The sequence below is a fragment of the Pipra filicauda genome, unplaced genomic scaffold (assembly GCF_003945595.2).
Source record: "Pipra filicauda isolate LSUMZ 115617 unplaced genomic scaffold, ASM394559v2 scaffold43_size3849885_pilon, whole genome shotgun sequence".
NCBI classification, from domain to species: Eukaryota; Metazoa; Chordata; class Aves; order Passeriformes; family Pipridae; genus Pipra; species Pipra filicauda.
The window spans coordinates 2,283,896-2,309,528 of NW_024104576.1; the positions used below are offsets into that span (position 1 = coordinate 2,283,896).

At 39.2% G+C, this 25,633-nt stretch overlaps 1 protein-coding gene across 3 annotated transcripts in view; it reads left to right on the top strand.

Annotated features, from left to right (window-relative positions):
- EVC (EvC ciliary complex subunit 1) overlaps window positions 1-24,182 on the top strand; it is a 51,342-nt gene extending 27,160 nt beyond the window's left edge. For 2 of the 3 annotated variants that reach the window (XM_027736232.2, XM_027736230.2), the window contains 10 exons: window positions 3,905-4,117; window positions 10,490-10,599; window positions 11,305-11,515; window positions 14,099-14,305; window positions 15,094-15,238; window positions 18,418-18,526; window positions 20,419-20,545; window positions 20,804-20,897; window positions 22,076-22,187; window positions 23,192-24,182. In XM_027736232.2, the coding sequence (XP_027592033.1) occupies window positions 3,905-4,117; window positions 10,490-10,599; window positions 11,305-11,515; window positions 14,099-14,305; window positions 15,094-15,238; window positions 18,418-18,526; window positions 20,419-20,545; window positions 20,804-20,897; window positions 22,076-22,187; window positions 23,192-23,273 (1,410 nt within the window). In that variant the 3' untranslated portion in view covers window positions 23,274-24,182. The remainder of the gene's footprint in view (window positions 1-3,904; window positions 4,118-10,489; window positions 10,600-11,304; window positions 11,516-14,098; window positions 14,306-15,093; window positions 15,239-18,417; window positions 18,527-20,418; window positions 20,546-20,803; window positions 20,898-22,075; window positions 22,188-23,191) is intronic. The other variant, XM_027736231.2, reaches the window with a different exon arrangement.
- The last annotated feature ends 1,451 nt before the right edge of the window (window positions 24,183-25,633 follow it).

Consider the following 25,633-nt stretch of genomic DNA (forward strand, 5'->3'; position numbering starts at 1 on the left):
GAATCTCTGTCCTTAGGAGGATACAATATGGGTTGAGAGATGAGTCTCTTACCTCCTAAACAAGTGTGCTAGCCACTGAGCTTCTAGAGGCACATGCAAGAGTGTTCTACAGCTTTGATCAGATATTTTAAGTTCTTCAATGAAATGATTTTGTGTCACAAGTTAACAAATAACTGTGCAGTTGCCTCTTTGAGATAACACATACTACTTATTGGCTGGCATGTAAAATAAACTGCAGCCTTTCTAAATGCATTTTCCTGCTTCACAATTTCACTATTCGCTTTATTCTCATCTACATGTAGGAACCTTTTTATCATTTAGGTTTGAACGGGGAGCATTAATATTGTTTTTTGTGTTTGAGTGGAATCTGATAAGCTGTGTATTTCCCCTGGTTTTTGACAAAATTATATATTTATTGCCTTGTTTGTAATTCAGATGCACTCAGCATTTTAATCTGAGCCCATTTTATTTCTGCTCATACCCTGTGGTATTTCTTTATGCTTGATGAATTTCTCTGGGGATTTTTTTAAAAGCTTTGAGGTTGACTGCCAGGTACTACAAACAGGTTCATTCATTCACTGCAATCAGCTATTCTATTAATGGAATCAATTTGAATAAATTTCATTAAGTCAAAGCTCTAAAAACAAGAGATGGCATATCAGGAAGCTTGTAAGAAATATTTTGTAGGGGTTCTTGTCCAAAAATAAGATCCTGGAAGCAGTATAGGATTTTGTAATGGTTTTCCTTTTTTTCCTGTGCAAAATAACTTTTATAATATGTAGTTTGCCGTCCCTGCTCACGGACAGACTTTATTGCTTTTTGAGATCAAGTACATTCCTTAGAGTACAAATAGTTTTGAACTATTTCGTTAGCTTGAGTTGCTTGGGTAGAATTCAATCGCATCTGTAATCCTTCCTAAATGTAGACTTGTATTTCCCCTACCAAATTTTGAAAGGCCATTTCACTGTGCTTTTTCAAGTGCTGCATTAAACAGCGTGGCCATTGTATCCTCCCTGTGGTATGGCCTGTGGGTACAGCATTCTGTCCTGTTAGGGTCTGGCATGCAAGGACTGCCTGGGCTCTGATGTCCATAGAATTTGGCCCATCATGTTAATGAGGTGATATAGGTAAGTAATTTTGTGGGAACAGGACCTAGTCACATTTTTCCTGAGTAACTGTGTACCCACTGTGGTAGTGCCAAAGGCAAGTATACAGTATAATTTGAAGCTGCAGAGAATACAGACAGAACTCTGTTCACTGGATCTTTGAACAAAATAGCACAACAACAAGTTACAAAATACCATCTTTATGTTCTGTGCAAAATATTTCCTAGTAAATAATAATACAGAGCTGTGAGCATGTCAGGGAAATGCTATCAGTTCTACAGCTAAATGTGTTCCAAAGGGATTTAGCTGTCATTGTTTAAGAATAGACTTCCTTAACACCCTGCCTGAGATCTTTTGAGATTGCAATAGAAATGCCACAGACTCCTCTAGACTGCTTATGAACTATTTCAGACTCAATATAAATCCTTATATCACTGAACACCCAGTAAAGGCAGGAGAATTAACTTGTCCTGAAAGGCTGGTAAAGCTCAGAGAAGAGATGGTTTACTGAGATAGAGCAATTTTTCTTTAAATGTTGTATGGAATACGATAGAAACATAGGATCTTTGAGTTTATGTTAAATCTGAGAACTTGGAAACTTGAATTCTAAAATAAATAGCAGTGGAAGAGGAAATTCATTTTGCATTGCTTTTGCCAAGGTAGGCCAGGCCCACAACTACATAGATGATTAGGATGCTATAAACCCTGCCTTTAGTTGTAACAGGGACTATAAAAATTGAGGAGCAGGGGAAATCAATCCTTCAGCATAGAATGCACCTGCGTAGCAAATGCTACACCAGTGATACTGTCATGTCCAGATTGTGAGTAATCGCTAGAAGTGGGAGAAGAGTTATCAGAAATGAGATATCCAATTGTTGAGTCTTCGACTGCTAATTCTCATACTTACGCCCAATGCCCAGTTTCAGAAAACCATAGCCCATTTTGCAAGAATTCAGAACACTTTAAGGTTAAAGAAAGCCAGTGGAAGCTGGATTCTGAAATTCCTGCCTGCTTTAAACAGGTGAGAGAGTGGAAGGAATCAAGACAACTCATCTCAAAGGTGTAGTGAACATGTTTTATAGTATCGTGCCTCAATTTTATCCATAAGAAGAGGTTACAGCAGGGAGCTGTTAAGCTATTTATTGTTTGTGAAACAGCTAATTAATATGGTGATTAGCATCCTAGAGGGATCATAGGAGAAAAATAATAATTTAGTATTCAGTGCACAGCTTGTATATTTTATAATAAATGAGAAATACTAAGTATTTTTATGAAATCAATCTGTTCAAAGGATACTCTTAAACCTAAACATGGAACAGATAAAGGTCCAGTAGAAACAGTACACAAACCCCAAATTTATCATCATAGGGGCACAGAATTATAATTCACATGCAACCTAAGTTCTGATCTTTCTTTATTTCTGCATTCTTGACTTCACAATTTAACATCCTGTTTTGGGGGTTTCGTGGGGGGTTTTTATCTCTTTTTAATATTATTTTCTGTTTTATGATTCAACATCTAGCAGTTGGAATGGACTCTTACATAATAGTACATTATAGCAGTTTATACCCCCCAAAAAAAACAAGTCCACTAGACTTTTCATGTCTATGAGCTGCAGACAAACGTATTTGACATCTAGATAAATATCTCTGTGTTTCTACTGAGAAGTTCTAGATTTTGATCACCTAATAAATTGTAATTAAACCTGTATTTAAAGGAAGGCAACAGCTAGAAGATGACTTGTAACAGAGATGCCTAAAGGAGTTTTCAAAATATTATCTGTGTTTTAAAGAAAAGAAAGAAATCTAAGTGTTTTCAGGAGAGTTAACGCTGATTATAATGAAAAAAGCCCAGTTAGGCAATAAAGATTTTTGGACTGGTAAGATCATGTGGATCTCACACAAAAATAGTTCTTCATACTGCTGAAGTACTGCAGTATCCACATGACCTTTCCAATGTGGTTTTATTTTCTCTTTTCAGCTGGGGAAAGCTATCTGCCCCTACTCCTTCTCCCCAGGAATTAAATTCTAACAAGTTTGCCAACACAGCTCCTATCACCACTGTGTATTTGACAGTGAAATTAGAACAGAGTTTTTAGCTTGGATCTGACTAAATCTCCCAAACACTTCTTGTAAGTGAAACAGCCTCAGCCATTGAAAATTGCTCATATGGGACTAGTTTTATTAAAACCACAGAAGATGTTTGTTTTCCTAGGCTTGAAACTGTTCTGCATCAGGATGAATTTGAATAATTCTATTCTTCAGGCACTGAAGAATGTCATATTTTGAAGTACCAACTATTGCCATGGCATATGTCATTTTTGTCTAACTAAAAGCCATACTGTCCCTTTTTGCTCTTCCTTCTTTCTTCATTTCCTATCAGCACCTGTGAAAATGTGTCTGAGGTGCTGTGCTACACTGGGTTGTTTCCACAGCAGCTTTCAAAATAATCATTTTTATAACACATCATCGTAGCCAGTAAAACAAGATGTTCTTTATACTGCAGTTGCATGTGAGCAACAGTTAGGATTCAGGGTCTCATGTGCTCATGCTGTGGTTGCATTTTAAGTGCCTTGTGTGCCTTGAACCAAAACATTTGAAGTTGTTTCATGTACAAAGCCTGTTTTTTTGACTCAAGGGTTAGTGGCATTGGATTTTAGCTCCGGGGGTCAGTCACTGGCTCAGTGTATTCACATGGTTCCCTCACTGGCATCATGGAGACATACTGAAACAGCTCCAAAGGTCTCAGGTTTCACTTTGTCACCTCTGTCTCTCTGTCCATCTTTGTCTCTCTCTTAGGAGCTGTACTCTAAAGCTTCCCATGCTTTAGAAGAGTTGGTGACAGAGCTGTTTCTTCAGACCCTGCCAGTGGTGACCGGCCTCTCTGTAAGAGAATGTGAGCTTCTGAAAGAGGAGTGGCAGGAGAATTTGGTCCCTCAGCTGGAGAAATGGGAGACCCACCGCCAGAAACGCTGGAAGCTTTTCCAGGAACAGCTATCACAAGAAAAAGAAGTAAGATCCGTGTTATGTTTTGGGACCTCAGAGTCTAAAAAATGGGATATGGAAAAAAATTATCAAGATGTTTATCAAAATGCAGTTTGACCTGCAACATGGACTGAATATGTATGCTGTGCATGTAAACTTGCACAGAGGAGTCAGAGAGTAATTACTGAACATCTGTCCACAGTGTTTGACAGCTTTGTCAGCACATAAACATTTTTTGGCAAGGCTGCTGTCTGATGCCCTCAACTCTTGAGCATCTACAGAAACAGCTCAAAACAACCTTCATCAGGTCTGTTTAGAGAAGATACATATGAATATAGTTTACAGGGAAGGAGGCCGTGCAATGATAAATGTTTCTTACTAATGTGTATGTATTAGTACTATGATAAATGGAAACATCTGATACACACTTTATATAAAACTTATTATTTATTCTAAGAAGGTGAAGAAACAGACATCCAGCTTTCCTGTTCTGTTTCTGCCTAGCATAGGGGGCATTGACGCCAGAGGAGAAAAGCAACAAGAGTAAATGCAGAGGGAGGTATCTTCAGCTTTAGTCTAGAATTCAGTTATACTTTCAGTTTATTCATTCAATATTATGTCTCTGTCAACACTGCTTCTAACACAACTTGGTCGAAGAAAGACCTTCTCTATTCAAAGGTCTGTCTCTTCCTAAATGTTAAGTGTGCACTGCAATGTTTACAGTAATAGGAGCTTCTTAACTAAAAGGTTGGCAGGTTTCTTTAATACTGGCAAAATTGTATTTTCCCTTACCCTCATTCTCCAAAGTGCCTGGACAATCCAGTACATGATTAATGAGGTACTCAGAGAGCCCCTAATTATTACAGAATGCTATAAGGTGTTTAACTTCTTCACCCACTTGTATTTAGAGTTCTGCCATAAAACACTGTGATTTGGGAAACTGTGGGCTTCCTACTAAATCTGGTAGAGTTGTTTTCTGACCAGTGGTTTTAGAACACTCTTGGAAATACAAAAGTAAAATTATTCATTGGAAATTCTTCAACATCTCCTTTTTTTCTTCTGTGTTTTCCTTAATCTGGAGTTATGCAACATGCACCTCCCTCATCTTTTTATATTTACCTTATTGTAACTCACCTGTTTTGAAAAACAATTTTGTTTTCTTGTTTCAGTGTCACAGGGATATCTAGCAAACTAAACTAAAAGATGCTTGGGACGAACCACTGATGCCAGTGAGTCTGCTCACATGCTTAATTAAGAGTGGGAATTTGTGTTTTCTGGGACTGCTGGCTGGTATTTATTGTTTGAATTTGGCATACCTGTACCTTCAGTGAATAATGAAACAACGTCTGACTTGAACTTTTTTTTTTATCTTGCCCCTTTTTATCAAGGATTAGATTTAATACCTGACTTCTCAAGTTTAAACTTCTAGGTTGCTGTTGATTTTCACATTCATCAAGGGTTCACAAATTGCCTGTCCTTGTATGTGCATGACCTGAGCAGCCTGGACTAGTAGGTGAAATACAAGCACATCTCATAATGCACAGAACCCAAAGCACTGCAGTGGTATTTGCTGTCATTAAAAAACACAAGAGAAGTAGGAGGTTCTGGTGTGCAACTTGCGAATAGTTTCCTAAGTCAGGGTACGTGTTAGGGCACCTCTCCTGTGGTCCTTCCATTGAACCTCAGCCATTGTTCAGGGCCAGAGAGGATGCATTCAACAAATAGGACACTCACCACAGAGGGGAGGATCTCAAGTCTGACATTTTGTGCCAAAAATGCTGTTTGCACATTCCTCTGTTGCTATCATTGGGCACACTGTTGAGTGGAGAAACCACCTACTGGGAATTTTTCTCAAAGGATTAACAGGATTAGTTCTTCTCCAGCACTCAGCTGCTAGATAATAGCTCTTTGGGCAGCAGTGTAGGATGGATTCATTGTATGTGAATTCAGATGTTCTGGTCATGCCCAAGCATAGGTTATTTAAATTAGAAAGTTGACTTCCCATCACTTTCAATGTACCATAGCATTCATAATATAAAGCAGATGACTTCCTAGCTGGAAAAAAAAAGAAGAAGAAAGGGTTTGCTGACATCATTAACAGTAATTACTATAGAGCTATGGAGGAATTAACTTAGCAATGACAGAGCTCTCATACTGGTCTCTGACTCACCAGTGCTGCAGTCGGGCTTTATTCAGTATAAAAATTTCCTGAGCAGCAGACAGAGCTGTCCTAAGGACAAGCGATCCTGTGGGATAAATTCCAAGAAGAGATAAGAGTTTCTCCTAGTGGGAAACGGTGTGATTCCTCAAGACAATATTCTGTGCTGGAGCTTAAGTTGCTTTTTTAACTTAATGCATGTGGCTTTTTGGAAAGGATTTGAACTAAACTGGAAAAAGATCTGCTGTATCTTCAAGAGAGCATACAGGGAGATACCTATTCCACCAAACCTAGGCTGGCAAATTTTCCTGTATAAATGAGTCTGAAAAACATCACACAATCCCATTCTGTTATGTTCAAATGCAAAGTGCATTTCTTGGCCCTTTCCTAGTATAAACAATGCAGCATGAACATTTAAGCAATAAGCTGACACTTGTGTCCTACAAAAAGGAACACTTGGTTTCCACATTAAGGAGAAGAGAGACCTTGTGACAAGTGATCATGTAATTTAAGAGATCTCATAGATGCTACAGTGCTTACCATGACAGAAGACCATAAATCAAGAGTCATATTGACAGGCCTTTCAATTTATTAGTCATTTTCCATCCGGAGATGTGTCTTTCATTCGCCTTGTGATAAATGCACTATGCTGAGAGTTACACAGCCACCTGCTTTACAGGCTTGGGAAGTCAATACTAGAAGACTTTTCACCAGGGTATTTATACATACTTTTCAAGGTGACTCAAAAAGAGATTTTTGCCTTTTACCTGAACCACCTTTTTTTGTTTGCTTGTTTTTAGATTAGCTTTCCTAACATTTATACATATGATGTCCTTACAGGGAGCAGAATCTCTTTTACAATTGAAAAGAGAAAATCAGTTTCATATATAACTTTGCCTTATGTGCTCGAGGATGTGAGCAAGGCTATTGGGAACAAATGACTAATGCAAATAAATTTTGAGCATTTTCCCACATAGTCCCTAACTCATGGTTTCTGTAGACAAGCTCTCCTGCCTGGGCAGCAGTTTCGGGGTGCAGCTGCTGCGCCAGGCTGAGGGACTGGCTTGGCAGTCGGTGTGCATCGCACCCCACCTAGAGGCTGGTAGGGAGAAATCCCTTCCCTTCTATTTTCTGAATAATCGATGCTAAAGATGTCAAAGCAGAAATGAGAGACATATTCCTTGCCTTTATTGCCAGAGAGTAATATTTAACGTTAGCAGTGCTTCAGAAATTCTTGTAATGGACTTGTGACCAGGAAGCAAAAGGCTTGGAAGCTTACAGAATAAAAACAGGATGTGATTTCTGTCCATTCCCACATCATTGTCACTCAGAAAACTGAAACAGCATCTGCTTACCAGTTTTAACATGGTGTGCATTTTATCACTTTGTTTTTGGTTTATGCTCATTTTTTCATAGCAATTGGAACAACACTTCAAGGAGCCAGACATTCCTTGGAGCTTTACTCCCCTATTTACCATACTTTTGTCACTGCTTTTACTGGTTAAATGCAGAATCAGAGGGCCTGAGCTCTGTTCCAGTCACTAAGTCTGTACAGCAGCCTGAGTTTCTCCCCTCTATACAAGACCCGTCTCTGAGCAAAGTAAGGTCATTCCAAAGAAGAGGAAAGCTTGGAGAGGTGCTTGGTGACTTGACCCAGCATTGGAAGATCAGTGCAAGCCCAAAGCCTGACCTTGCCACCTGGCTCAATGAAGTAGTTGTCTCTGGTTTGCTGGTTTTCAGTCATATGCCAGCAGCCTCAAATTAACATTCCCAGAGAATTGCTGTTGCATTTCCACCTGTGTGTGTGTGAGTTCTTCATGTATTTTGGAGATAGAAATTACCCAGCCTTGCCAGCCCATCCCAGTGAGCTGCTGAAGTGTTGCCTCCAATAAAACATATAATATTCTGTTTATTCCCAGCTGACCTTTCCCATCTTGATCATCTTCCTAATAGCCTTTTTGAGACAAAACACTGGTTTAGCATTTGGTCTCAATCTTCCTTATTTCTCATCCCATCTTAAATGTGTAATAATCCCACTCCTTTCCTTTCATTTTCTTACTACTTACATGACTAATATACTTCTACTGTTCAGTTTAATAACTGTGCACTGGGGGAATTTCTGCTGCACTGTCAGCTTTCCATTGGTCTCAGGGAGGTGAAGAGATGTTTTATAAGTTCTGCATACGGATTACCTCAAATGCACTCTTAATGGAAAAGGTGACATTCTTTTCCTCTAAAAAACACTTTCTCCACTACAGAACTAGGCTGTTTCTTCATAAACAGAAGTAAAGAATGACTATATCCCTATCTTTGTTATCACTCTGAGTGCCTTTTTGGATAGGATACACTGGTAGCAGGTGAGGTGCTAAATTTTGGGTTCTTTTCTTCAATATTACATCATTTACCATTGTAATTCAGAAATCATTTCCTGTCTTCTGTGCCTTGGTGATATACACCCTCATGCTGTTTAACAGCAAGTGTGCAGACAGGCCCTTCAAGAGCAACTCCTCAGTGAATAAAGAGATCTCCAAAAATGATGGGAAACCTCATCTGAGCCACAGCCAATCTCTCACTGGAAATGAAAGTACTTCTAGGAAGTAAAAGGTCATTTTCAGCCCTTCTTCTAACTGCTGAAAGAGACATTAAAATACACAATGTGATGGATCTACAAGGCATATGCAGAGAGGTGTGAAACACCAGGAAGCCATATCCACAGAGCTGCTAAAGGGAAATACTGATAGTTACTACTTCCAGCAAGACTTTGCCATCTGTCATGATGATACCTGGAGACCTGATAGACCTTAATTTGACGCTTGCAGCATGCAATCAGAGAAGGCACTGTGCCTGGCCATGCTCTGTGATTATAAGGCTCACCCAGACTCAAATCAGTTGAGGTCTGGCTAACACAGGGACGTCTGTGGTACTTGCTGAGAGCAGCCTGGTGTGTCTCTGGTGCCTTACAGACTTTGGGGCTGTGCTTCTCATGCTCAGCTGCAGTCTTTCCATCTGTCACTTGTTGACTGCTCACCCATCCCTCTCAGGCATCCTGCTCAGGAACATGTGTTTTGGTAAGGTTTTCTGCATGGAGAGAGATCAATTAGATGTGTCGCTGTGTATACTACAGAGAAGATACTAGTCACGAAAAAAAGACACTTTTATTTTAAAGCCCAAGATGATGAGGTTTCTGATGTTCTGCACTTCTCAGAAGAGTTCATTCTGTGCTCACAGATTTAGCCTCTCTCCTGCACAGATCACTGCCTCCCAAGGAAAAGACTATCGAATCCAGCAGGAGGGCCCAATACCACTCCTAACACTAACAATTGTGCAATTACACATCTAATTCTTTGCTAGACATATTGATCCATTGAACCTTGCTGGCTGCAATAATAGAAAATTTAGTCCCTCATGTTGTGAACGAGGCTGGAACATAAAGTGAAGCTGTCAGAGACCCTGAGTATTATATTTAATTTAGGGCTCTGGATACATCAGCAGGTAACCTGCATTTATTCAGCTGCCAGTGTAGCCTGAAATACACTCTTCATCTCATAGTAACAGAGTTTGGACCTTACAGCCATTTCAGCTTATGAATTATTCCTTAAATTCTGGCAATGCGCTAAATGAAATCTTAAGTCCATATCTCCAAAAATTTACAGTCTAGTGGCAAATCCATCAAAACTCTCTTAAAGATTAAATTCTTTGATCTAAATATCACCCTGAAGGAGCTGTAAACTTGCAGTCCATATACTTACCTAATCGTGCAATCTCCATTTCCAGCTATTAGCACTATGTACTGTATACACAAAAGTGTGATGGAAGATGATATCTTTATTTTGTTCAGTGAGAATAAAAACTACATTCTCTGCTAGTGGAATAAAAACCAAACAAAAACCCCACTGCAACCTGCTGATAAGAGTCAATGCAATATTTTATGCCATATTGTTATTTTTCTCTTCTACTGCTGCTGCTGAAACCAAAAAATCTGTAGGAGATGCAGCTCAGGGCTCGTCCAAACCAGTGCAAAACCTTCCTTTTTTTTCAGTGAGCTTTCTTTAGGATTTTGATCATTGATAAATATTCCTAAGTAGAATAGTTTTAATTCATCATGAGCTAGTTTCTTGAAATTGAAGGATGATTGCTTTTAGCAAAATGGCACCAAATAGGCCCCCATTTCTTAATGTGGTGACTAGAATGACTGAAATCAAAGTATTTTACATTTGTAATTTTTTTTCCCCTGCTTTTAGCTATGGACAATGGAATATGCTCTGTCTGCTGTGATGCAAAAGCACCTGTCTGAGAAACAAGAGAAGATAATTCAAGGTGTCGTAAGCAGACTAGGATGCCTCAGTGATGAGTAAGCATGGTTTTTTCCTCAGTAAGCAGTGGGGTGAATCTTCACTCTTGCACGCACAGATAAAAACTTGTGAACATTACATAGTGGAAAGCAGTGTTGAGGGATTATGAGCATCCTCAGAGAGAGAGAGGCAATTGCCTGAGTTTTTTGTCTGAGTATGAAAAGCAAAATAAAAAAAAATAGACATATCATGACTCCTGGTAGGTAGAAAAAAAAGTCTTGTGTGATTTCTCAGTGGTGTGCTTTCTGTCTATACACTATGTGAGTGATTTCTGATCTCGTATTGGCCTCATTAGCCACCAGCGTGCCTGTAATAAATGTGGATAGAGCCTTCCTTAATCTTCGTTCACGAAGCCTAGCCATGACTTCTAATCTTGAACCAGCTTCTCTGCACTCCATATGTCACATTGGAGTTGCATATTCCTCAAGATAAAATGTTCAGTCCAGCAGCATATAGATGGTTATCTAACTACTGTATTCCTGTTTTTATTTTAATTTAACTCCTGGGTGACAGAACTAAAAGTCTATCGCAGCAATACCCATTCTTTACTCCTGATCAGCTTTCCCAGGCATGCTTCATACAAAAAGACATTACACAGAGTGAAGAATAAATCTTGTCACCTTTAAGCAATGACTTTGCTGAATGTACCTGTGCCAAATGAGCAAGCAGCTTTGCTGATGGACTTTTAATGGTCCTTTTTACAGGTCTGTTAACTATGTATTGCAAAAACACCGACTTCTGCTGTGTTCAGTACTCAGAAGGTTAACTCTCCGAAGAGCTGGAATGGCAGCCCTGGCCCGCATGAGGCTGTCCAGAAAGAAGAGCTTGCTTCAGGAACTGAGTGAGCAACATACCCTGCAGAAGGGATCCTCCCCGTGCCAAGATGAGGACCAGTGGCAGTTACAGAAGGCAGTGGTAAGTACAGTGTCCGGGTGGATTGTCTCCAGAGGTCTCATGGTATGATATTTGGCATTAGAAATAGTCGTAGAAGATCTAATAAAAAAAAAAAGTCCCAAGTAGAAAGAAAAATGTTCTCTGGCAAAAATATGCCCACCACTGGCATAGGAGGTCCCTGAGTGTGCCTGTTGTAGTTTGGGCAGACATTTTAAATACCCTGATGCGTTATCTGCTGTCTAGCTATCTGTGATACGTGTGATCATAGCAAGCTTATTTAGCAGTTTATTTTATATGAAAACACTAAAGAGAGAAGGCATGTCAACATGTATAAAGGACTTCTGCAAAGTTGCTGCTTCAGGGTGAGATAAACTCCTAATTCTGCTAGGGATCGTAATATGCACTTCAGAAGCATCAGAAGAAATTCTTCCTCCTACTAGACCTAGCAAGTTCTTCTATACTGTCCTAATTTTTCATTCTTTTTTCTCTTTCCTCTGTCCATAAGAAGCTCAGCATCCACTCCCTTGACATCCTTCCAAATTATCAGTTTCCTGTAGGTCAGGGAGATAAGGGAAAGGAAAGGATTTTTAGACTTTAATATTCCCACAGGTCACTTTCAAATCTGTTTGTGACTGTGGTTTTTAGGGTTGGTCCCTTAAGTGTTGTTGGTTATTTACTTACCTGCACTGGAGATTTACCTAGAACAACACCAAATTTCATATTTCAACCTCAGACAACCCTCCTAGCAGGTGTCAATGATAGCCCCTGTCCAACCCACTGCTGCTGCACGTTGGGTCGAACCCATCCAACACTTTGCAACTCTGTGCTCCATGCCATCACTGTGTAATTAGCTGGGAGATAATATTTTGTATCCCTCTAATTTTGATTTGTATAATGCAAACCCTCAATCTGAACTTGGAAGAGGAATAAGGAAAATCTATGTGCTGCCATTTTCACATTTGAAACATCAATTGAAGTATTTTCTCTTAAGTTTGAAAATCTTAAACTCATTAACCTTCTGAAGAAATAAAATATAAAATAATAAAATACAAATGCACATCTCTGCATTCCTCTTGCTTTCCACTACTCCCTCTCACTTAGCTCCCACAGAGACATTAATTGATGCAATCACTATGTTCCCTAACAAAAACGAAATGTCCCCAGGTATTAGCGTTCCTTTGGCTTCTCTCAATTAAAGCCTTTTTCCAAGTCCAGTTAAAACCCATCTCGCAAGGAAGTGCCTAAAAATACACATATAAGATCTTTGCTGCCAAAGAATTAGGCTATAGGTATGGAGTTGTGAAAAGTCAAGAGAAAAAACATGTTACAAACAAGCCCTAAAACAGTGTATAAGGAGTTAAGGAAAAGGTTAATTTACAGACACTCAACCAGATTTTTAAACATACTGTGTTGTTTTAACTAAACTTAACTTTTGCTTGGGTCAGTTTTAGACTGGTGGACATTGTATCTATCTGTTGAATTCATGTAGAATGTTAAACAACACTAAAGGATCCTAACCGGGGCATGATCATGGCATTAGGTCTCTAAAAAAAAGGAAAAAAAAGGAAAACCAATTTAATCACATTCCAACTGTCTAAAAAAACATTCAAAAGCAAATGTCTGAGCTATAAATAAAGATGTCAGAACAACCCAGCATTAATACGGACATCATTATTTTCCACAGATGAATGTGGGCAGAGCAGGTTCTTTTCCTACTTGCATTTCTTATTTCCCTGAAGGCATCAAATAGGTACTGTCGAGTCCCTCAGAATAATTTAATGCTATTTAGCCTTAAATGAGAATAATAACAAGGACATCAGCAACACAATAGAAGGCCATCTATGGAAGACTAATACATGTAAGGAAGACAGAACAGGTCGTGCTGGTGAGCGTATGCTATTGTGTGCTAAAGAGGATTTAGGTGGAAAGTGGATTTAAAAAGAAGCATAGAAAATGGTGGCAAGGATGGTCCAAAGACCTCAAAGAACTCTTTAGCCTAAAGAGTTGTCCATGTCACATGGAATATCATAGGTTTTAAAACTGACATAAAATATGTGAATAGGAAACAATTTTTCATGTGTTTTTAATGAAAGAAGAGAGCACTGAGAAAAGATACTAGATGGCAGGTTCAAAATTAAGAGATGTGCTGGTAAGCTTTAGAACTCCTCACCACAGGATGCTGTGCAAATGGTTTTCAAGTGCTGTTATACACATTCATGACCTCTCCCAAGGGCCTTAAGTACCAATATACCAAGTTTCCTCAGGTAGGCCACACAAACTGTACAAGTATTCCCATAACTGTATACTGTATACTTGCTTGCACAGGAACAAGGCTCAGGGTATTTGACATAGATGTGAACACATCACTTGGAAATGACTAATGGGACAGGATGCAGCTGGTACTGTGTGTGTCATGACAGAGGCTATAGTTTTGTTGCAGACAAATGTGTTAAATGACTGTACACGTTTCCACTGAAAATTAAATTATTCTCATTGTTAAAATGGTAACATTCTGAATGGGTGTAGGACTTCCTTTCAAAGTTAAGCTGACTAAGTTTGTTAACATATTTAAATGGCAGTGCTATCTTGTTGTCTATTTACCAGGAGTCCCACATTCGGGAAGAGGAGGAGAAACTCGAGGAAGAAACACGGGAAACCAATTTAGAATTTCACCAGCAGCTAGTCACAGAAATCCAAGAAGCTCTTCAGTTTCTTCAGCAGCACATGGAGCAGGTGATTGGGCAGACACTGCTGCAGCATGCCCAGCAGGAAGCTGGAAAAAAGAGTTCAGATGATGGGCAGGACTTCAAGGTATGGAAATGTTCAGTAGTGGTTTTCTGAAAAAAATGAGGGCTACTTTACTAAAATGGAAGGCAATTTCAAAAATGCATTACCCTATGCCTAGAAGTATTAGCAGGAGATCATTACAACCTGTGTTAAAACTGAACATACCTTGTAAAGTATTTACAAACTAACACTTATGTAGCAGTAGAGTATTTGCTATATTAGCCAAAACAGGTTTTATTAAGCCAAACCCTGGAACATAAAAAAAACTGTGAGAGTTCTTCACAGAAGAGAATAACAAAAAGGAGGAAGAAAGGGAGATGGTTACCTATTGAGAAGGTTTTCTGATTAATCAATAGTGTTTGTATATTAGCACCTTAATATTACTTCATAGATAAATAATTAAATAAAACTAAAACTTGCTTCCAAGATGAATAACATTTTTCCAAAGTAAATATTTGGATTTTCTGTGTAATGGAAAGTCATAGTAAAGCTACACATATTTTGATTTACTTTGCTGGCAGTTGGGTTGATGGGTAAAATGGACTACAGAGATTGAATAGGTGGGGAAATGACCTCTTCCTAGATGAAGGTGAGACAAATTAGAAAAATTTTACTACAGTTTACCATGCTGAAATGTTCCATGGATGAATGGAGATACCTGGTTTTCAGCATTTAAAAATATTTGCCATATTTTTAAAGCCACATTTAAATTCACAATTTTCTGTGCACATACATAATCAGATTGGGGGTTCAGTTTTAGACAGATCAAAACACATCAGATTTTTAATTGTGGCTTGTACTGTCTGATACAGGAAAGACTGGTGGAAGCTGCTGTTGAAAGTGTATATGGGACCAGCAATAATATCAATAGACTGGTGCAAAACTACTACCAGCAATTAGGAAAAATCACAGAGAGCTATGAAGGGAAAAAGCTTCAACAGTTGAAATCCTTACAAGGTATGTATGATATTGACAACTATAAGACAATTCTGTCTAAATTAATTATCACTGTAAATATTGTTTTTATAGGTAACAGAAATCTGTTATTTAAGCATCAAAGCAAAATGAATGAGTAGGTCTGTTGACATCTTTGTATCAAATGTTGAGTAACAGAGTCCTGCATCTATGACTGTAATGCAAGTAGTTAATAAAACCAGTTCTACCATTTCTCCTTCAAACACAGACAAAACGATGACCCAGTGATGGAAATTATAGTTTAACCACAAACTGCTTCACCAAACTAGGATCAGAGATACCACCATAGTTACAACTGCCTGCAGTTGATTTTCTAGTGCTTTAAACCTCAGCACAGGGCAAGCAAAATTTCAAAAGTAAGGAGCTGTACAAGTATTAGGTTGTAGAGTTAATATCTACCACTGTTCAACTTTGCATATTAATTAATGCAAATAAAGTGAATCAATTAATCAGATATTCGTAGGGAGAGAGAGGGAGTATATGACAGGCCCCTGCAAGCTGAATCTTTTCCCTAGAAGGGAGGAGATCTGAGTTTGCAATTCCTGCTCCAATGTTAGAAAACAAACATTACTGGCAGATAAGTCTGCTTTCTCTGGGTTACTGCCCTCAGCTTTGGGGAGTAGACATAAATTGATTCCTTTTTTGGCTCAGAGAAATGTTATTGTCTCTGAAATTGAGGAAATGCATTAGAGGAGACAACAAAAAGCCAAGCATGCCCATCCTAGAACACTCTGTGAGCTACTGCACTGTTTCTTAGCTGTCAGCCACGATCATCTCACAAGTTCTGAAGCTGCTGAAGAGGTTTATGAACTGCTGGATCTCACATAAATACAGGCAGGTTCTCCTGGAATTATTTTTAATTGTTGATTTCCTTCACGAGAAGAGAACAAAAGCAAGCTGTGATTAATGATTTCTTTTGTAAACGCCTTCTCCTCCCCTGATGAAGGCTGTAGGCATTAAATGAAGTTAACCAGTTAGCAAAATGCAAGTAGCATCAGAGGTATTTGAGAGACATGGAATGGATAATTTTTTTTCTAAAGGGGAGTTAGCAATTTTTAAAATAGAAAATATTCTTTAACCACAGAAGAGATTTTTTGAAGAGGAATAGGCATATCCACTCAAGTTTGAGATCCAGAGGTGAGCTGGTAGGAGGGACTTGTGAGGCCCAGTATTAGTTAGGCATACTCACTGGTTATAAGAGAGAGCCAATCTGTTCTGCACTGTTCTGTTGTGAACCTTGAAGACTTTAATACTGGAAGCTGAAGTGCTACGAGTAAGGCAAAACCTATGCAGGGATTTTGGACAATCTGTATTTCAGACACTGGCAGCCAGCAAAGCAGTCTGTTACTGAAGTTCTCAGAAAGCTCTAAAGACCTCTTTGGCCCTGATTGAACCAGCTATAGTGTCCAAAATCTCTTTGAGTTTCTTCAAGACAGAATTAAAACTGAACCTTGTTCCAGAATGCTTCTCTGAACTGAGCTGAGATGGATGTCATTACACACTTGAATGTTCTGCTTCATCAATGTTTTGATATTGCTCTCAACTGGTCTCAACTCCCAGTCAGGTTGTGAGACCTAGAATACCAGTCACAAGAAGCACAGTCAACCTTCTGATGATTGTTCATTTAGATTATTTTTTCTCCTAGAGGTTGTGTGGATATGTTATTGTTTGAGTGTGTTGGTATGCCATGAACTACTACAAGGAAGAAAATTACATGCGATGGAGCACATTTTGTTTTCTACTGAAGGAAAAGGAAATAGTTCTGCTGCAATGTAAGCCTTCAGACAGGAGGGAGGATGAGAGTATTTATGCCGGTAACAAAGCAGGAATGTTCTAGATTTGGGTGGCCAGAAAGAAACCCAGCTGAAATCCACCAATCAAATGAACTGCTACAGTGAAAAAATACTGCAAACCTATGTGTGCGTGCTGTAGCTGTGATTCTTAACATCCTGGAGCTCTGCTTGGGGGCACAGCCAGGACACTCTAAGACCTTCCAGCCAGCCAACTGCCTTCCATCCAAGCTCATCCAGGAGTCAGAACATCCATGTTTCCTTTGCAGAAGGGGCTGATCTCTGAGGTGATCTCCGAGCATGATCACCATACTAAGAGTGTGATCCTCCTCACCAAGTCCTCTCATAACTTCTCGTTCTAAAATACAAGATGAAAAAAACAGCGTTGGCCATAGAACCACCTACTGTGTATTATCTGTGGGGTCAGGATTGCCACATAGGAAATTTCTTATGTACTTCATTCAGTGGCAGTTAAATGGGAGTAAGGACCATAATGCCAGGCATCTCTCTCCCAGTGACTATGCATAATGTCAGGCTAGAGGAGTTTGCTTCTTCTGACATCCCTTGGCCTAGTAAATCTGAATTTAGTCTGTCTGGCACAGCCACAGGAAAAAAGGTGGAGAGTACCTCCCCTTGCACAACCAGCCCAGCCCAGCCTAAAGTAACTGCTCTGTGATGGTGCCATTGGTAGGAAAGGTGCCTGTCAGCTTTTCTGAGCACTCAGAAAAGGTGGGATGCTCCCCAGATGAAGGTTATGTACCCTGATCTGTTACATACCCATCCATCTCCCTCCCTCTGTTTTATTTAAAAGCAGTGGTGCAAGATCCTGTCTGTCAGACATGCTCCAAGCCTTGCTTCCAGTCAGGACTTCAGAGGCAAGAGTCAGGAGCCTGGTCAGCAGATAAGCACTAACTTAGTCACAGAGTATGAGCATATGCACAAGTATGCAGAATAGTTTGCTGTCAGTTGAAGGGACATCTTGTGAAGTTAAGCATTCCCAGGATTCAATGGCATCTAAGTGGGAGCTTTCTTTATATTGCATGTTTTGTTTAGGTATTATAGTTCTGCTTAAGAAATCAAGGGGGTTTTATAAAATTTCTGCTTTGGATTCCATGGTAATCAGTTAGCCTAGTAGAAGAAGTAGGTAGAATAGGAGATTAGTGACATTACCATCTCTGCTAAATGATGCACAAACTATTGTCTGTGCAACAGATCACAGTGGCAGAGCAAGATTGTGTAAGAAGTACTTGATATCCCCTAAGGAACAGTAACTTTGGAAAGACTACTTAGAACTGGGATTAATTTGTGCTGAAGGTTGCCACAATTCAGTTTGTAATTTTGAGCAGGAGATTTTCAAAAATATTATTTCAGCAGAAAGAAATGAAAAGATCAGACTTAAGAAGAAACAAGAGGATGAACTGGCATTGAAAGAGAAACACACCAAAGGCTTCCTGAACGTGTCATCTGCAGTCCGTCAAAGGTAAGAGCAGGCAGCAGCAATACTGACTGTATTTTAGTGTTGTGAGTCATTGCAGATTTACATAAATGTCTAGCTGAATAAATGTCTTGAATTTGAATTTTATATTTGTCTTCGATGGAAAAGAAATATCTGATTTACTTTCTTATAAAATAAACTTTCTGATAGTCATTAGTTACAGATTGAAGAACTGTACTTAGTTTAAAAAGAGAGAATGAAAAACAATGCCAAAACATATGTGAAATTTTAAAAGAAATTTAACATAAATGTAGGATGGGAACCAGTGCTGTCTAATTCATTACATTCCATCCTTTTTACTTTGGACATCAAAAGTGTTTGTTAGTTTGCTGTAGAAGAAACATATACATAATGAAGAGAAAATGTTTGAAGCACAAAAAAAATCAAAATGGCAAGATTACAGTGAATGTCTTGGACAATCAAGATTACTTGCACTAAATTTAGAGTATAATCCTTCAAACGTTAATTAAATAAAAATCATATTTAATTAAGTACTGATTTTATAAAACTTAAAGTCCAGAAAAAAGCACTTCAACTACAAAGGAATAAGTTGTCATAAAAAAGCTGTATGGCTTGGCATGCACATGATACATTTTTGTAATCATTTTATGTCTTTACTCTCAGTTTATATCCAGAACCACATAGCATCTGCAATTTTGTAAAGGGGTTAATTCTTTTTTTAGATATTGTTACTTCTAAATTGAAAGAAATCATTGCCCGCCTTTTTTCATCCTTGTTTGAATTAGTGTAGAAATGGATTTATATAAAGGGCTTCATAAAAGATCTGTTAGTTATTCATTATGAAATTTATCATTTTTTCTGACACATAAATTTGCTTCTAGTTGTCTCAGATTTTTTCTCCCATAATGTCTTCTAGTGTCTTAAAACAGAATACAATGAAATTGACCTTCATACAAGCAGAAATATGTTGTTGAAGAATGTTCAGCATCTAAGCTGCTCTCATAACCATCAGTAATCAAACCCATTTTCCTGTTTTCATTATGATTTCTTTTATGGTCGAATCCCAGTCCTTTGTAAATAATTGACAAAATTTCCATTAATTTGTCTAACTCTCATTAAACCCTACATTGTTTTATATTTTATTTCTTTTTGCCCATAGTGCAACGTTATCAAAAAAAGCAGATTTTGAAAGCTAACCTGTAGGCAGTGACCATTACAACAGCAGCTTCATTATATGTAGATGTCAGAAACAATTTGTGTTACCTCCTTCCCTGAGGATGGTGATGGATGATTGACAGCATTGCTTTAAGGTAGATCAGGCAAGAAAACAGAAGAAATATAGATGCAGCAAAGTTTCAGCCATTCAGGTTGTACTGTATTAATAATAATCCTTAACCAGAAAAGTAAAACAAGTGAAGAATACAGTTGTCAATGCTCTCAATTGCCAGATTTTGAATTACCGTGTTTCCAGATGAGTCTCATTCTGGTACTGAAGAGCCCTGGATGAAGTGTCTAATTCTTAATCCCTTATCCTCACACCTGATCTTCTAACAGCTTGTCCCTTTGGCAAGCAGACAGTAAAGCTGACTTCAAAAACATGCAATGGTTTTGAAAGCAGACTTCAGCTTTAGAGTTGGACTCCAGCTCCCAAAGCCCAGGCATGGACAACCCAAACTCCTGCTCTTATTCCTACCTCCTAAAGGAGCTTGTATCCTATGGACAGCCAAGGCAGGTGATTAAAATAAGTAAATCTATCTAAAAACCTACCACAAAAATTTCTGTCCCAGCAGAAGCTGACTGGACCAATATTGTTAAGGGGCCTTTTTTTGTACAAAATCTTCTGAATAGACTTTGCCAGGATTGTATTCCTCCCTTGAACTGAACAACATCTTTACTTTTGCATTTCTATTGACCAGGATAATGCTGCAGCAGAAGAAGGTTTTGTCTCAGTTTGAACTGCAGCAGCAAATTCGTCTGGAGTCTCTGAAACAGAAGCTGCTGGCATTGCATCACCTGGAAACCGAGTTGGAGAATCAGCTAAGGGTAAATCAGAGTAAAATGGTTCACGGATCTGAAGCAGTCAATGGCAAAACATGGGACAGCTTATGAGGTCTCTTTGATATCCTAGTTAAAGTCAGGGCTAAGATTCACCACTGTCTTGTAGGAACTAACGCTTGGACATATTGTTTACTGTGTTTGTCCAGTGACATGCACCTGTTTTGTCATGCCACATGTAGCATAACGTAACCCAGAATTGAACTGTGTTGTGTTAACTGACTCCTGGTTTATCCTTGAGTGCAGGAAGCAGAGCAGGACTTTGTGAGTGAGTTGGCTGTGCTGACCAGAGTTCCAGTGACTGTGAAGAAGAAGCCTTCCAAAAGGAGCAAGCCAGCAGGTTGATACAATCCTGAATTGTTTAAAAAACCCCGCATAGTTCCACATATCAGTGCAGATTCTTGCAATATAACACATCAGAGTTATTGTTCCTCAGTGCCATTTCCCTAACTGGGATGTAGAAAAGCCAGTCTGTCAGGGTCACCCAGTTCACCAGCAGCACAACCACAAAAAAGTGTCACCTTTCGTCACTCCAGAGCAGCCTTTAGCCAGTAAATCACATTGTGTCCACTGAGGTGAGGCTTTGCCCTGCTCAAACCAAAATTATTTTTAATGTCATTATCATGTCCTTTAGAAACTTCTCTGTTCACCTCAATTAGTAAGTCTTAGGGAGAACAGCAGAGCTGAGTCACCCAGCTTTCATTCTCCTGGTGGAATAGAAGAATTGCCTTTCCACACACATGCTCAAAAGTAAAACCTTACTGAATCTGGAAACTTGAAATATTTATATGAATTTACTGTAGTTTTAACTAATTAGACTAATTCATTCTTCAAGAGATACTTAGGGACAAATTGTCAGAATAGCAGTTGTGTTTCCTCATCCAGGTTTTGGGTGGAGTATACAAAGTGTCATCCTTTGAGCCATGCAATCTTTCTGTCATTGTCAGAATTAAGCACTTGGCATTACATTTGAAAGACACAGAATGGTGAGATGGGTGCCTGAAAGGGAAAAGCAGCTCACTCACCTGCAGTTTTGAAGTGTCTCCCCCCAGCTGGTTGTTTCTCAAGTGTGCAGAACCATGGTAGGCACGTGACTCTGGGGACACAAGTGGAAGCTTAATTCAGGGCCCTAAAAGCAGTGGATTTTTAACATCAGATTTTTCTGATTCAAATCACTCAAAATTATGAACTGGCTTTTCTTCTGGTTACTGGTAATAAAAAGCCATTTTCAGTTACTTGCTGAGATAATAAATGGTAGAGCTTTCAACTCTTGCACTACATGAAAACTTACTTCAGTGTTCAGCAAGTGTGAAAGTTCAAACTCTGCTGTCTGAGAACTAACCAATGGTAAAAAAGCAGTGTGCTAGTCTGATGTAAAGTGGAGTGATTTCCTTGGAATACTAACATTATGTCTGAACTGTTAGAGGGTATTTTTTTGCTTTAGGTTAATCAAAACCAAACAAGCTCTACTATATGTGATTGTTTTTTTCTTTAATCCACATGCATTTGGCAATTCAGGGGAAAAAATAAAATCCAGAAGACAGACCTTCCACTCACCTCAATCAGCAGAAAAGGATGATTCTCATGAAAATATTCAAGAGCCCCATGGACTGACTTCTGACTCATGCAGGTACAGTAGAGGCTAAAAATATGTGAAAACCAATTCATAAAAAAATACTTTTTTAAATAAAAAGCTACAAAATCTACTTCATAAGCAGGTATGTCAGTCAAACCCAAAATATAATGCCTGCATTAGCTAAGCTTCCATAACAGTTCTTTCTCACATGTACTTGACCTGTTTTTCCCCATGTTTTTTTTAAAGTTAGGAAATTCGTCTGTGTTTGCTTGTAGGTGCTGCTATGTATTTTATAAATAACTTTGATTATAGGTAGAGAAATGAGAAATACTGCTTCCTTTAATTAGTTCTTTTTAAACCTGTCTCAGACAGCATAAATCAGCAGAGACAAGTGAATTCAATGGAACTAGGCTGACATGTAGCAACCAAAATATGGTCTGTGGTATTTAGGCTTTCAACTTCCACCTTTATTTCAGGAACAAAGGCAAGCGTCAGTCTTTGGCTGATGAGGGTAACAGCTCTAACAATGATTTTCTTGATAGATGTTTCAGTTGGCTTATGCTGGGGTGCTAACTAGAGGAGAAGAAATGGCTGCAAACCTGAAAGATGCCAGCTGATTACTACGGGCAGATCAAACCAGCCAGCTGGTCGCTGGGGCTTGATATATTGAGCAGGGAAAATCCTGCTGACAGGCAAAGCAAACAGTTGGTTCTCAGGAGCCACAGGCCTTTGGGGAAAAGTATTTATCCCCTGAGTGACCTCAGCCTGGGACTGACTTCAGGAGATGGCTCCTTTCCCCGATGGCATCAACCCTTTTCACACACTCCTTTCCCACAGCCAACAAGGGATACGTGTGTAGGGAACAGGGACCCAACAAAGGAACGTTTATCTTTCTGCAGTTTTGCTTTGGCACCTCAACAGAGGCAGCTGAAGCCAGTGAGTGCAGAAGTTACATGGCAAGTGCCTTTCTTTTATCAAAATTAATTTAGTTTAAGAAAATTACAGCATTTTAAAACTGTCTACGATTTTGTTTTATTTTTCTTGTTTATGTCTTTCAGAGAGATGTTACAGAGTCCACATGAAGGGGAGACTGAACCAAGGAAAAACTCAAATATGTTAAAAAAAAAAGGCAGCAAGTAGTAAAAGCCTTTATATGAGCTGTCTGAACACAGTGTACCAAAGCATTCTTCTGGGGAATCTCAGCAGCTATAGATACTTACTGAGCTGCTTTGCTGAGGAACAATGAAGAAAATCAATAACTGATAAATCTTTTTTAGCTACAGTCAATCCTGACCTCCTTTAGCTGTTAATACAACATTCCCTCTTCATTTTGGTAAGGGGAACAAGGAAGTCTTTATTATAAGCTTTTTGAGATTGCTTTGGGAGTGTGGAGGAGAGATAGTTTTAGATTTGGAATATACCTGAGGAAAGTGCACTTGTAGAACTGATCCACACTAGGCTGATTGCCCAGGTTTGTGTATCTCAGTAAGGTTTCATCTCAATAGCAATATATCATTTGCTTTTGAGCCCTAAATGTGGTAGATCGGGTCTTAATATTTTGTAATTTCTGCTTTGGCCTAACAAAACCAGATAAAAATGTAAAGAATATGTAAACAGACTTCAGATAGTATTGGTACATCAAAATATGACATTTGGTCACTCTTTTGTTACATTCTAGTGCTTCTAGGGCTATGTATGCTTTTTAATATTTGTACAAAGATTTTTATATATGTACTTCTCTTCCTTTATCTCAGATTTCATATTATTACTTTCAGAAAAAATGAGACAAAACCAGTTTAGTCTTTCATTTTTTTATACTTCAGTTTCTAGTCTTCTTCCTGAAGTGCACCCTTTTGTTTCCAATATACTTTGTTATGCTCATTACTTCTCCTATGGGAATTCTTGTTGTGCAAAGCAGGGAGTTCTTACTGGCTGCACAGAGCACCTGTATTGTGTAATAAATTCCCCCACTTAAGCAAACTTACAGTTTTCATGAAATGGAAGTTTTCTGCCTTTTTAAAAATAAACATGATATTTTGCTAACGAAAACGATGTCCTTTGGTGCAGGAGGGACAATGCTACATCAGTTATGCAGTTTGCCTCAGACAGAAGCGCTGCCACACAAACGAGTTTACCAAAGCGAGTTAATTTTCACCCCAAACATAGTAAAAAAAAAAATTATTCTAAATTGTACCACGTCAAGCATTTGATTCTGGTATTTCGGTGTCTGAGCTCTGTGATCTCTCTGCCTGATCTGGACATTTCAGTTGCTGCTCATTCTGCTTCCCCCCCCTCCGCCCCCCCCGTAGAGATGGCAATAAGGAAGCTTTTACCACTAGAGCTGATGATCCTTTAAACCACCCGGCAGAGCAGCGGCTCCCATCACAGTTTGGGGGCAGCACAGTCACCCCAGCGGGTCTCCAATTACCCAAGCCGGGACTCACATCACCCGAGTGGGGTCTCCCGGCTGCTCTCCTTTCGCTAGGCAGGGCTGAAATGTTTTTTTCTCTCCATTAGAAAAGAGGAAAGGTTCGGATTATGCCAAAAGCAGGGCAGCAGTGCCCTCTGCTGGGCAGCTTGCGAGGTTTCCATCCCCTCGCTGGTGGAGGTGGCGGGAAGGGAATCCTGGGAAGGAGCCAGGGAGGGTCCCAGTGCTCGGCAGGACCCCCGCGAGTGCCCCCAGGGGTGGGTGCGGGCACCTCCCAGCCTTCCATCTGCCCGACTTTCCTATGATGGAGTTTTTACAGACCTTCATTCTCTTCTCCCGCAGTCACATTAGCAATTTCCCAACAAAACACCTGCTTTTCTTGCCCCTGTTACTGAGTTCTCAGTCTCGTTTGAGTTTCTGCATGGATACACCGAGTTCCTGTTTAATGTCATGAGCAGATTTCGTGCACTTGCCATCACTCCCTGTCAGTGATACAGATACTGAACAAGACAGAGTTTAATTGGGCCAAAAAACAAGTGTAGCAAATGCCAAACAAAACTCACAACAGTTGCTCTGCAGTTAAGCACTGTTGAACTTCTGTGTTATGTTATAGAATCATAGAATCATTTCGGTTGGAAAAGACCCTGAAGATTAAGTCCAGTCACAGCTCAAAACAGTTGCTTTACAGTGTAAATCTATAAAGCACCCTTTCTTTATTTTGTTCTGGAAAGGGTAACATGGAGCTTTGATCATACTTTACAGGCATATATCAAAAACACTTCTGCAGAAATTTAGTGGAAAATGTCATGCCTCTTTTCTCCTGTTTTTAAACATCGAGGGTAACATATCCCATACACCCTTCTCCCAGTACCCCTCACTGCCATTACTGAAATTTATCTGGAAAGTTTGAGCAAAGTTCATCACAACCATGATGAAAAGCTATCCTAAAATCAGTTTGTTTAGATGACTGAGATTTAATTTTTTTACCAAGAGTAGATGAACAATGACTAATAGATTAGTATTAAGTGCAGAGGGAAGGAAATAAGGAACATGGTGCATTCAGACATCCCCG